The 14,547-nt window shown below is 40.1% G+C and overlaps 1 protein-coding gene across 1 annotated transcript in view; it reads left to right on the forward strand.

Annotated features, from left to right (window-relative positions):
- Positions 1 to 14,547, forward strand: part of rxfp2b (relaxin family peptide receptor 2b) — a 56,090-nt gene that overhangs the window by 37,087 nt on the left and 4,456 nt on the right. The window contains exons 12-17 of the mRNA XM_063017325.1: positions 1,052 to 1,123; positions 2,733 to 2,804; positions 3,492 to 3,563; positions 4,577 to 4,648; positions 5,619 to 5,690; positions 5,927 to 6,156. Of these exons, the coding sequence (XP_062873395.1) occupies positions 1,052 to 1,123; positions 2,733 to 2,804; positions 3,492 to 3,563; positions 4,577 to 4,648; positions 5,619 to 5,690; positions 5,927 to 6,156 (590 nt within the window). The remainder of the gene's footprint in view (positions 1 to 1,051; positions 1,124 to 2,732; positions 2,805 to 3,491; positions 3,564 to 4,576; positions 4,649 to 5,618; positions 5,691 to 5,926; positions 6,157 to 14,547) is intronic.

Genomic DNA, 14,547 nt, shown 5'->3' on the forward strand with positions numbered 1-14,547 from the left:
TTGAAAGCTCCACTACAGTTTTGTGTTTGTGTTATTATTATTTTTTTATATAAAATACAATAAAACTGCTGTTTATAAACATTTCAGGTTTAAGTAGTGAGTTTAGGAGGGCTGTAAAATAACAACCGCTGTTCGAGGCGTTTCCCTGGTGTGGATCTGTACATGATGTTGGAACATTGTGTTCTCTTAAACTGGTTAGAACTTGCAGAGTGACTTACTGTATATCTGCTGTTTGGAGCGTGTCGAAAAGATTCACAGATGATATGAAGTTTTAATGCAGATTTACCTCTACACTCTGTGTTTGTGCCACAAATCAAAACTACTATATTTATATTTTATTTTGATTATAAGATCCAGATCATAATAAGTACTAGATCATTCTGACCCTGATTATCTTTGAGCCTGCACATGTAAACATTTGCATCTTTTATATTACCAGCAAAAAGGTGCCAACATATTTATTGTACAAACAGATTTCAAAAAGGTTTGCTTCATAAAAAAGGCATGAATTAACACAATTGTAATGTATTATTATGGTTGTATTTATTTTATTTATTTATGAGAATTTTAACGTCCTGTTTTACACACTTGGTTACATTCATGACAGGACAAGTAATTACCGGTTACACAATATATCTCGAATCTCAACTTTGCCTGCCGGCTAGGCTGAGCAGCCACATGTACAACAATTGTCTGTTGTTTATATGGGTGGGACTAAGCCGGATAGGGTCTCTCTCATAACTGATGCAATTATGACCTCTGCTGGCTGATTGATGGCTCCTGCACAGAGACGGGAAAAGAGTTGTGTCAGGGTGTGTCTCTCCGTACACAGTGCTGAGCTACACTGCACTCTGCATTGGTGGAGAGGAAGCATGATGCAGTCGGGCAATTGGACGCACTGAAAGGGAGAAAAAGGGGAGAAAATGCATAAATAAAATATGAAAAAAAAAAAAAAAAAAAAAAAAAAATCCTTAAACTCTCTTGACATACTGTACGTCTTGTTTTGGGCATGGTAAATCTTACCCATCTTTATATTTTCTTTTTTTAAAAGGGATTTTGAAGGAAACTGGATTCAGAGGCTGAACTACTCGACACTGCTGTCCTGTGATGAGCTAACGGTGCTGTAAGTATAAAAAAAAAGCAGCTAAACAGCAGGAAGGACAGAAGGAACATCAGAAAAAAATAGGATTGATGAGACTTAAGAGGCTCTTTCAGCTGCACAGTGCCCCATTAAAGAGCAAAAGAGAGAAGCAGAGATGCTCTCATGCAGCTGATGGATTGGAAGCTTCATTATCTAATTGTTTAAATGAGATTGATGGAGCAGCTTCATTAAAGTTTATAATACATTGTAATCCGAGGTCCATATTTCCGCCTGCATCACAGTGCTTTTTTGGAATAAGAAATGGCTTTTTTGACCTTTAATTAAGAAGAGATTGCTGGATAATGAAGCTGCATGTGGTGTCGATGCTCTCCACACTCGTGCTTACGTGTGCGTTTACAGTTTGTTCTTATCATCTTCATTAAAACTTTACTCTACACCCTCTTCATCATCATGGTCCATACAAACCGCACTGCGTCATAAAGAATTGTATTTTAATCATGATCAACATTTTTGGCTTCCTCTTGAATTAAACCTTTACTGCGAATGTTAATTGGTCAAAGGGTGTTGATGTTTTTTTTTTATTATTATTTTATTATTATTATTACTGTTTTTATTATTATTCATTTATTATTTTATTATTATTATTATTATTATTATTATTATCTATTATTTTATTATTATTATTATTTTATTATTTATTTATTATTTTATTATTATTATTTGTTATTTCATTATTATTATTTTATTATTATTATTGTTATTTTATTTTTATTATTGTTATTATTATTATTAATATTTTATTATAATTTTATTATTATTATTAGCGCTGGGGAGCTGGATTAAAACCTCTTTTTTAACCCAGTACTTTGGATTCCTCTCACTTCCCAAAATGTGTAGAAGGTGGATTGGTCTTTACAAATAGCGACTCTCAAATTATACAGTTGTGAAAAGAAATAAATGAATAAATAAATGAGAGCATTCTGTCAAGCACAGGTATTGATTATTGCACTTGTTCTTGTTTTTGGAACATGACTGCAGGGATTTACACACAAGCTTTCTCCAGATTCCTTGAATCTTTTCACAATATTATGTATGGTAGATGGTGAAAGACCTAAATTACCTTCAGTCTTGCATGGAGAAAAGTTCTTTTTGAACTGATTGATGATTCACAAATGGAGTTTGGAACACAGTGGTGAGCCACGACCCATTATTGCTTGTACAGACTGAACCTTTGGTGGATCCTCCAGTTAATACCCAATCAAAACGTGTTATTAATTTACCTGCTTCATGTACACTAATGTAAAATACTTTAACTTCAATAATTCATCAACTTTTCATGCTTATTTTGCATCGGTCCAACACATTCTAAATGTGTTTATATTTACAAACTACAATGAAGCTCATCAGTAAAAACATTAAAACATAATTTGTTTCTGCTGTTGTCAGCAGAATAAAGATTCAAGAGACTTAACAAATCACAGATTCTTCTTTGACTGCATTTTACAACTTTTCTGGAAATGAGGTTCGGACCTTATCTGATAGGATCACACACACACACACCGCGGCTGTATTACTTTAAGGTAAGTGGTTCCGTAATAAGGATTTTGATTCAATCTTTTCTGCCCTCCAGATCACTTCGAGGAAATCAGATCATGATGCTGCCGGAGAACACCTTCCAGTCTCTGCATGTGCTGGGAGAATTGTGAGTGCCACACACACGCACACACACACAGTAAAGAATTATTTAATTTAATTTTATTATAAACAACTGGGTAAAATAACCAGAAGGATTTAGCACTTTCAGACCTCTAATGATGCACAATCACAAACCTCATGCTTCTTGACTTGCTCTTCATCAGTCTTTCACAGTGATGTGAGGTGACTTTATTTCACTCCTGGTGCAAAATTCAAGTATCTCTGCATTGTTTGATAGCTTGTGAACATTAATCTTCCTCTTGATCACATTACTGAGGTTTGCAATGGGCTTTCAATCTTGAGATTGAGGAGCTTGGAGATTTGTGTTCACTGTAAGACAGCCTGTAGCTATCTTGACTGCTGCTCGACCTTGATTTCATGAACCAAATTTAAATATTTGTTCTATTCAGTGTGAAATAAAAAAGACTTATTATATATCAGTAATTTCAGTCTAATTTAGATACAATTGAGGGGTTTTTTTTTATTAAAAAAAAAGAATGAAAGGGTGCCGATATTTTTGGCCATCTTCACATATATTATACAAGTGTACACGTTTTCATCACAGCAGTTTCTCACAAATGGTTTGAAAAAAAAAAACAATGGATGTTCTGTTTAGCACTGATTAGCTTCACATTTAGTATGGTCTGTCATATACAGTCAATAATAATTACCCAGATATCTGTGGCTTCTGCAGAGACCTTTCCAGTAACCAGATTATAGAGTTACCGTTCAGCATCTTCAGGGGACTTCATTCTCTCCAGATACTGTAAGTTTTTACCCTTATTAGTAACAGGATGTTTTAAACTCTTAAAAATGTAAATAATTAGATGTGAAATTTAACTCTGAACCAACTGTCTGATATTCCATTCTGTTTTATTGTCGTCTGTGCTCAGTTCTTTGTATGAAATGTTGTAATTATGTACTTACAATTAAACTTCTGCAGCTAAATAAGTACTTTTCTTTGGACAAAAATCTAGTAGGTTGTCCAAGTAGAGTAAATTTGTAGGAGCAGGACCAAGAAAAACAGTCAAGTATAAAAACATGACCATCTTATAAACACCAAAAATGGTTTCGTCCCTCCAGTGCAGTTCCACAGAGTTGCAGAATCTATTCAATCAAATGTGAAGTGAAGCTGTTATGATGGGTCATGGTGACTCAACACCTCACACCTCAATATGACGCTTTGGACTCTCTATAATTGCTCCCCTAGTGGTGTGTGTGTGTGTATGTGTGTGTGTGTGTGTGTTTGTGTGTGTGTGTGTGACCAGTGTGTCATGGCAGTCTTTCATTTTCAGTAATTTCTGCAAATAATAATAAATTATTATCTTTTAATTATTGGAACACATACATCCTTGTACAAAAAATGGGACTTTTCTGACAATATGACTACTGCTTTAGAAATACATTACAGCCAAACGTAAATGGACACCTGGACATCCCAGTCTAATATAATCCATATTAATATACCCGTGGGCATAATATACCCGATACCAATGGTTGTTACTATGGAGGTGCAGACCTTGTGTGGCTATAACAGCTTTACTTTTGGGGTAAATGGGTGCAATTTTTTGCAGACACTCTTCAAAATCATGTAGCACATTATCACAAGATGGTTTTGGAATAAGATGTGGAACAAACTTGTGCCTCAGAGGAGCATTGTTGCCTGGCTCACATTGGACGACCCAACACGTTACTTTTATCACCTATTTGTTTGAATTCTGTTCACAGTTTTCTTTAGGTTGGTTTCATTAGTAACTTAATAAATTTCATTATTTGCAGGAATTTGTCTCAGAACCCACTGAGCCACATCCACCTGAACCAGTTTGATCATCTCACTCAGCTCCAGTCCCTGTAAGTAAAGGCTTCACATTTCTTACTATCAAGAATATACAACCTTAGCTGACATTTGGCTAGAGTTATGAATTCAGAAAAGGGTGGTTGGGTGGTGTAGTGGTACATTACACCAGCTCACTACTCCTGGAATCCGGGGTTCCAATCTCCAGCGGTGCTATTGGCCGGTCTACATACAGACATGTTTGTGTGTTTCTGAGTAGAGGGTGCGAGGATGGCCAAGACTGCAGGATGGATTGGCATCCTGTCTAGGGGTTGTTACTGCATTGTTTGTTTGTTTGTTTATTAGGATTTTAACTTCATGTTTTACACTTTTGGTTACATTCATGACAGCAACGGTAGTTACTCGTTACACAAGATTCATCAGTTCACACAAGGTCATATCGAACACAATCATGGACAATTTAGTATCTCCAATTTACCTCACTTGCATGGACTGTGGGAGGAAACCGGAGCTCCTGGAGGAAACCCATGCAGACACGGGAGAACATGCAAACTCCACACAGAAAGGACCCGGACCGCCCCTCCTGGGGATCGAACCCAGGACGTTCTTGCTGTGAGGCGACAGTGCTACCCACTGAGCCACTGTGCCACCCTTGTTACTGGATTGTGCACAGTGATTCTAGGGAAACTGGACTAACCGTGACCATGACCATGATGAAGCTGTGGTAAAACATGAAAATGAATGAACAAATGAATTCAGCAGCAGTCTACAAAAGTCTCTTTAAGTCTTATCCGCTGTAACTTTGTTTGAGAATGAAAGGTCAGCATGGTACCCAGTGTTTACGCTGGAATGACCTACTGTGCCAATTCCATTTGCACCAGGACTGAGTGATGGAAAAAAAAAGCAAACAAATTAAACAGCAGGCTCAGCTCAGTGCCAGTCAGACCCGGGGCACGTGGGACTCAGGACTGTTGAAAGCCTGTGTAAGGGAGATAATCAGTTTTGGAACTTGGTTTGCTTGCACAGGGGCCTGGAGGGAATGGAGATCCCTGACATTCAGACCCGCATGTTCCAGATGATGAAGAACCTCTCCTACATGTAAATATCTGATTCATCTGATTATCTTAGGAATTAAAGTCAATCTTTAATGTTTACTGAAAAAGTCACATAAATTTAAATGTATTTTTTATTTTTTGTTTAGTTCAAATTGGATATACTTTATTTGTCTTTGTACTGTGGGGACCTGAGTTGATTTCTTGATAGCCGCTGGCATTAGCAGTGAATTCAGATATTCGGCTCTTTGTATTGTTTGAAGCTTGTTTTATTATTTGCAGTTACTTTAAGAAGTTCCAGTACTGCTCCTACGCTCCTCACGTCAGAAAGTGCAAACCCAACTCAGATGGACTTTCGTCCTTCGAGGACCTGCTGGCCAGCGGGATTTTGCGGGTGTCTGTCTGGGTCATGGCTTTCGTCACGTGCTTCGGGAACCTGTTCGTCATCGGCATGAGAACCCTCATCCGGGCGGAGAACAACCTGCATGCCATCTGCATCAAGGTTTTGTGTTGTGAGTACCGGAGGTACAATCTCCTCTGTTACTCTGTTCTTCTCGTAAACACTCTGTAGCTAGTTTATTACACACGTCTACTTTGTACCTTCGTTCGCTGGCGGAAGAAGTGGTAGATGTGCCACATACAGTGCTGGGAATAAATAAATGTCATTTTTGTGTTATAGATTTTAAATATCATGTTTTTTTTACTTAATAGGCACAAATTCCCACAGACGCATTGCATCTGAATCTTGTAGAAAGCCCTCTCGAACAGTAAAGGTTGTTATAGGCCAAATTGGATGGATTTTATGCCTAAATAGTGTTCTTTTGGCCATGTGATGTAAATCAGATCATATTAACAAACCATGTGTCACAGGTACTGGTATCGTTACTCACTCACTTTCCTAACCGCTTACCCAATTAGGGTCACGGGAGGAGGGGTGCTGGAGCCTATCCCAGCTTTTCAATGGGCGCAAGGCACACAATAACACCCTGGACGGGGCGCCAGTCCATCACAGGGCAGACACACATACACACACATACACACACATACACACACATACACACAGTGTCACCAATTAACCTGACTGCATGTTTTTGGACTGTGGAAGGAAACCGGAGCTCCCGGAGGAAACCCACGCAGACATGGGGAGAACATGCAAAGTCCACACAGAAAGGACCCGGACCGCCCCCCTCCTGGGGATCGAACCCAGGACCTTCTTGCTGTGAGGCGACAGTGCTACCCACCGAGCCACCGTGCCGCCCTGGTATCTGTTACACTCTTTTTAAATAGTTGGTTGACATGAAGGTAAAATCTAACCAGTGATCCACAGCTGTAGCTCAGTGGTCCTGAACTAGTAAGTAGAAGGTTGTCAGCTCAATTCCCACTAAAGCCAAATTGCTCCTGTCGGGCCCCTGAGCTTTCGTGTCACTTTTGATTTATCTGATTTTCCTGAAGTTATTGAATGACCGAGGAAATTCGTATAAGTTTATATTTTATCACTTGCATTTTATCAATGTGCTGTAAGGCTAACGACAAATTTGTCCTTGTCTGTAAGTTAAACTAATCGAGCAAGGAATCACTAAGAAGGACATTACAGGAACTAAGAACGAAGAAACACTTGAAAAATCCTGAAACAAGGTATTAAGGAGCGAACAGCAATGAGCAAGGACACACCGTAATTGTGAGGACCTGTGATATAACACAGTGCTGTGAAAGGAGTCCGTGGATTGAAGGGTATTTATAGGAGAATTCAATGAGCTAGGAAATAAGTGTCGGATGGGGGGGCAGATCAGGTGATATGAGGATGGACAGGTGACATGATGTGCAGACTGGGATGATGCTTGTACTTCTTACACTTCGTGGCAGCCCGTGATTCTGAGTGTCAGTAATTCTGACGTGGACTTTTTATGATCGGTCTCCTGATACATGAGCATCTGACAGCTGAATGCACAAAATTGGCAACAAAAATCTCTCACAATATGTATTAAACTGTGATCTTTAAAATGCTGATGATTTTTCTGACAATTTAGAATAATAATTATTATTTATTTAATAAATGTAACGGATTGAAAAAAATCATGTGCCATAACTTTTTTACATGAAAAGCAGTTGTAGCCTAGCAGTTAAGGTACTGGACTAGTAAGAAAAAGGTCACTGGTTCAAGCTCCACCACTGCCAGTTTGCCACTGTTGGGCCCTTGAGCAAAGGCCCTTAACCCTTAATTGCTTAGTATACTTTCACAGTATTGTAAGTCGCTTTGGATAAAAGCGTCTGCTAAATACCGAAAATGTAAATATACATAAGATAAGATTTCTTTATTGATCCCCATGGGGGAAATTCGAGTGATACAGCAGCTCCAGTACAGTGTAAGTACAGTAAATAGAGTAAATAAAAATACAATAAAAAAGAAAAAATAAGGAAAGAAATTTGCTATGCAATGCAATTACTATTATACATCAGTATGGCAATTACTACAATATAATACAAACACTATATATTCTAATATATACATATGTGTAAATAATGAAACAGAGTCCAGTGCTGGGCAAAAGGGTAGGGGGGGATCTTGAGTTATTGTACATGCATTTTGTTATTTATTTATTTATTTATTTTTGTTTATGCATTTTCCCCGTTTTCTCCCAACTTTTTGGCATATCCAATTACCCAGTTGCATTACGCTTCCTCTCTATTCATGCTGATCTCTGCACTGAGTGAGGAGAGCCATGACTGACACACACCCCCTCCGACACTTGTGCAGTAGCCGACTACATCTTTTCATCCGCACGAGGCGAGTTCATATGCGGATCAGCTTTGTGTACGGAGAGCCACACCCTGATCATCGTATTATCCCTCGACTCTGTGAAGGCGCCATCAATCAGCCAGCAGAGGTCGTAATTGCATGAGTTGTGAGAGGCCCTATCTGGCTTTAATATCCCACCCAAACCTGAATAACAGGCCAGCCGGCAGGCAGAGCTGAGACTCGATACGATGTATTTGAGATCCCAGCTCTGGTGTTCCAGCGTGTGTTTTTACCGCTGCGCCACCTGAGCGGCCAAACATATTTTTAATATGTTATTTATTTATTTATTAGGATTTTAATGTGACGTTTTACACACTTTGGTTAGATTCATGACAGAACAGGTAGTTACTGGTTACACAAGATTAATCAGTTTACAAGTTTAATGTCAAACACAGTCATGGACAATTTTGTATCTCCAGTTCACCTCACTTGCATGTTTTTGGACTGTTGGTGGAAACCAGACCCGGATCACCCCTCCTGGGGATCGGACCCTAGACCTTCCTGCTGTGAGGTGACAGTGCTACCCACTTAGCCGTGCCACCCCTTTTAATATGTTAAATTCATTAAATAAACCATAAAGAGTGCAGAAGTTTGTTCTCTGTGGATGATGTTACCTTGTTTTGACCTAGTAAATTACAGAAATAAGCAGGCTCTGCATGCAAGTACACCTTATTACATATTTCATTTATTCTAATTAGCTTTGTGCATGTAGCCTTTAAATAAGCATAATTTCTTCCACCTTCCCAAATTAGGTGTGAAACATCGTCTGTGTTGCTGGGGGTGGTTGCCAAATCTATGTTTATACTGTGAATTTAGTGAACACAGTGAACAACATTGTGCTGCATCACATCTGTATCTATTCACAAAACACAGATGTGCTTTAATGCCTGAAATGGATCAAAGCTGAATCACGAAGCTATAAAAGCGAATAATTTGTTACCGTTGATGCTTCACAGCTGTTGCTGCCAATAACAGCTTTGCAACAAAGTGCTGAATTTAATTTGTGGTGTCAGAATTGTTTTTCCCTTTTCACTTTTTTGTCAATATCTGCGCTTATGGTGGCAAACGTGCACCACCACCCGTCAGATTCTGTCCAGGAGTGCAAGAAGCCTTAAGCAGAGTGTAGGGCAGCTGGTGTGTCTGAAATCTCTTTATTATTCCATTGGGTCCATCTTCAAGTCTAGTGAGCTGTCCAGCTGCCCAACTAGAGAGGATTTTAACAGACAGACATTGAACTTTAGTAGGCAGATTATTGAGATGCTCTAGTTAGACAGCGATAACACCATCAGCTCTTTAACCTGCTAAAACTTAATTACAGCTAATTACACCATACACTGATCAGCCATAACATTAAAACCACCTCCTTGTTTCACCACTCACTGTCCATTTTATCAGCTGCACTTACCATATAGAAGCACTTTGTAGTTCTACAATTACTGACTGTAGTCCATCTGTTTCTCTACATACTTTTTTAACCTGCTTTCACCCTGTTTTTAATGGTCAGGACCCCCACAGGACCACCACAGAGCAGGTATTATTTAGGTGGTGTTAAGAGGTTTGGATTTGGAACCCACGATGCGAACACAACCACAGACACACAAGCAGGGTTTAAACGGTTTATTAAGAACCACAGTCCAGACAGAGAACCAGGGAACGGGGAAAGGCGAGGGAATCAGCGGCAGCGATTGGGGCTAGGAGGCTGACGGGAACAGCAGGAGGCAGGTGAATGAGAGAACCAGGAACCAGGCAGAGAAGGCAGGAACACCGGAACAGCGAGCAGGAACAAAAAACAGTAGGCTGATGAGGAGTAGATTGGTAACAGGTGTGCTTCAGGGGAGAGATCTATTGGCTGGAAAATGGAGATGAAGTACCTCCAGCCACCACCAGATGTAGCCAAACAGCCCACAAAGGGAGTCTAAGGAACAACAGCCTATGAGGAACTCCTAACAGGTGGTGGATCAATCTCAGCACTGCAGTGACACTGACATGGTGGTGGTGTGTTAGTGTGTGTTGTGCTGGTATGAGTGGATCAGACACAGCAGCGCTGCTGGAGTTTTTAAATACCGTGTCCACTCACTGTCCACTCTATTAGACACTCCTTACCTAGTTGGTCCACCTTGTAGATGTAAAGTCAGAGATGATCGCTCATCTATTGCTGCTGTTTGAGTTGGTCATCTTCTAGACCAGGGGTGTCAAACTCATTTTCACCGAGGGCCACATCAGCATTATGGTGGCCCTCAAAGGGCCGATTGTGACGTATCCTGCTGTGATTGCAGTCACATTGCTGTATTCTGCATTTATATTGTTCTACTTTACCACAGACACGGCCTCATAACACAAGAGACGCACCGGTTTCTCTTCCTGAAGCACAAACTTGTTTTCACTTTCATAAAATTTCCTCCTTATGCTTAATTTTCTTAATTATCTTCTTGTACATTTGAGGATCATGTGTAAATACAGTGTATCACAAAAGTGAGTACACCCCTCACATTTCTGCAAATATTTCATTATATCTTTTCATGGGACAACACTATAGACATGAAACTTGGATATAACTTAGAGTAGTCAGTGTACAACTTGTATAGCAGTGTAGATTTACTGTCTTCTGAAAATAACTCAACACACAGCCATTAATGTCTAAATAGCTGGCAACATAAGTGAGTACACCCCACAGTGAACATGTCCAAATTGTGCCCAAATGTGTCGTTGTCCCTCCCTGGTGTCATGTGTCAAGGTCCCAGGTGTAAATGGGGAGCAGGGCTGTTAAATTTGGTGTTTTGGGTACAATTCTCTCATACTGGCCACTGGATATTCAACATGGCACCTCATGGCAAAGAACTCTCTGAGGATGTGAGAAATAGTATTGTTGCTCTCCACAAAGATGGCCTGGGCTATAAGAAGATTGCTAACACCCTGAAACTGAGCTACAGCATGGTGGCCAAGGTCATACAGCGGTTTTCCAGGACAGGTTCCACTCGGAACAGGCTTCGCCAGGGTTGACCAAAGAAGTTGAGTCCACGTGTTCGGCGTCATATCCAGAGGTTGGCTTTAAAAAATAGACACATGAGTGCTGCCAGCATTGCTGCAGAGGTTGAAGACGTGGGAGGTCAGCCTGTCAGTGCTCAGACCATACGCCGCACACTGCATCAACTCGGCCTGCATTGTCGTCATCCCAGAAGGAAGCTGACGCACAAGAAAGCCCGCAAACAGTTTGCTGAAGACAAGCAGTCCAAGAACATGGATTACTGGAATGCCCTGTGGTCTGACGAGACCAAGATAAACTTGTTTGGCTCAGATGGTGTCCAGCATGTGTGGCGGCGCCCTGGTGAGAAGTACCAAGACAACTGTATCTTGCCTACAGTTAAGCATGGTGGTGGTAGCATCATGGTCTTGGGCTGCATGAGTGTTGCTGGCACTGGGGAGCTGCAGTTAATTGAGGGAAACATGAATTCCAACATGTACTGTGACATTCTGAAACAGAGCATGATCCCCTCCCTTCAAAAACTGGGCCTCATGGCAGTTTTCCAATAGGATAACGACCCCAAACACAACCTCCAAGATGACAACTGCCTTGCTGAGGAAGCTGAAGGTAAAGGTGATGGACTAAACCCAATTGAGCACCTGTGGCGCATCCTCAAGTGGAAGGTGAAGGAGTTCAAGGTGTCTAACATCCACCAGCTCCGTGATGTCATCATGGAGGAGTGGAAGAGGATTCCAGTAGCAACCTGTGCAGCTCTGGTGAATTCCATGCCCAGGACGGTTAAGGCAGTGCTGGATAATAATGGTGGTCACACAAAATATTGACACTTTGGGCACAATTTGGACATGTTCACTGTGGGGTGTACTCACTTATGTTGCCAGCCATTTACACATTAATGGCTGTGTGTTGAGTTATTTTCAGAAGACAGTAAATCTACACTGCTATACAAGTTGTACACTGACTACTCTAAGTTATATCCAAGTTTCATGTCTATAGTGTTTTCCCATGAAAAGATATAATAAAATATTTGCAGAAATGTGAGGGGTGTACTCACTTTTGTGATACACTGTATGTGTAACATCATCTACTGGCGGGATGTGTCACTTTGCAGGTCACAAGCATGCATTTTAAAAGATGCAGTTTATTTAGGATTTTACAGTGTATTTTTAAGACAATCATTCTGTCCTCACTAATAGTTTATCCCCCTTTTTCAGCCAGCCAGCCAGACAGACAGACAGACAGACAGCTCCCTTCAGAATACAGTCGGTTTATTTGCTCCCCAGCTGTGTGCATCAAAATGAAGTAAAAATACAAACAATAAAAACAATAAAGAACCTAATACAGTAAAAGCACACAGCTGTAGTCAAGTGTTACATCTGGTACAATATGAGATTTAACCAAAAATAAAATAATGAGTTAAAATTGTGTGTAAAGATACTAATTGCTATAGTAACGTAACAACAGTATTTAATTACGGTAAATTTGTAACTAAAACGCTGTGATATACTCACTAAACATTTACTAACAACTGAGCATATAAACGCCACTACTTACAGATGATGCTTGGGTATTATATTGCAATATAATTATTTGTATTTATTTATTATTGTTTACGTTACTAACTACGCTACCCCGCATTCTATTTGCCGTAAAAGTCACATGGCTTCTTAGCGAAGGTTAAAGTTAGTTGCCATGACTACGATGTCACGTTGTCTCTTAAAGGCGCAGGAGCGCATTAAATTATAAGCGCGTCTCTGTAACGACTCGAACCATCACAACAATCATACAGTCGTTTAAGCTCTCGCGGGCCGGATCAAATGACGCGGCGGGCCGGATCTGGCCCACGGGTTGTGAGTTTGACACATTCTCAGTCCAGCAGTGACAGTGAGGTGTTTAAAAACTCCATCAGCACTGCTGTGTCTGATCCGCTCATACCAGCACAACACACACTAACACACCACCACCATGTCAGTGTCACTGCAGTGCTGAGAATGATCCACCACCTAAATAATACCTGCTCTGTGGTGGTCCTGTGGGGGTCCTGACCATTGAAGAACAGCATGAAAGGGCGCTAACAAAGTATGTAAATAAACAGATGGACCACAGTCAGTAATTGTAGAAATACAAAGTGCTTCTATATGGTAAGTGGAGCTGATAAAATGGACAGTGAGTGTAGAAACAAGGAGGTGGTTTTAATGTTATGACTGATCGGTGTATGTAATCCTAGTAAATTTATTTTTGGGGTGTTGAACACTATACCCCACATGAAAGTTTGTTCAGATTCACATTACCGCTCATCACCTTTATACACCTGCCATCAGTGTTTTTTTGCTATTTTTTATTTTTTTTACAATGTTTTTCAATCAATTAAATTCTAATCAAGCAGCACCACAGGTACACATCAGCCTCCCTGCATGAAAGTGTCAGACGTCCAATTATACTCTTATACGGCAAAAACGATGATCAATTACAGTCCCTCGTGCAGAACCCCGTTTAAATATGAATGAATAACTTTCCTGGAGAAGGCTGCTCTGAAGTGGAATCCAGATGAGTTTCAAGCTTGACTTCCCCCTCATTTTCATGAAGAGTGCTTATTTAATGGTGCAGATGGTGCAATAAAAGAATTGTTACCCCTCTCCTCTTTCCCTCCACGTGTGAGACTGAGAGACAAAACAATTTCCTGCTGGATGGACTGCCAGTTCCTCCTAACGTTCTCTCTCTCTGATTGTTTGTCTCTATTTTTCACTTACTCTGTCTCAATATCCTGACGTGTAGTTAAAATTCTCCAGGTTTATCATTCAACGGTTGAGTGCTCTTGTCTCCAGATGGAAATTCTTGAACCTTGTTCATTCTTGTCTGTTTTAATAGATTTGCTTTAAAAACAAGACTCAAATTCAATCAGGATCATTGTGTTGAATCGGTGCCTTCACTCCTCACTCCTTATTTGGCCTCAATCCTCTATGCAACAAGCGCCAGGGTGCCATAAACTATTACACTTGATAGGATTTAAAAATATGGCATAAAACTAGATAAATATGTTGGGAAATCAGTGAAATAGAGGGATGAGTATTTTATATTAAGGGCATGTTTTGTGTCTAGTTGTATTTAAAACTCTTTTATCATGCG

This window comes from Trichomycterus rosablanca, chromosome 20, assembly GCF_030014385.1.
Source record: "Trichomycterus rosablanca isolate fTriRos1 chromosome 20, fTriRos1.hap1, whole genome shotgun sequence".
Lineage (NCBI taxonomy): Eukaryota > Metazoa > Chordata > Actinopteri > Siluriformes > Trichomycteridae > Trichomycterus > Trichomycterus rosablanca.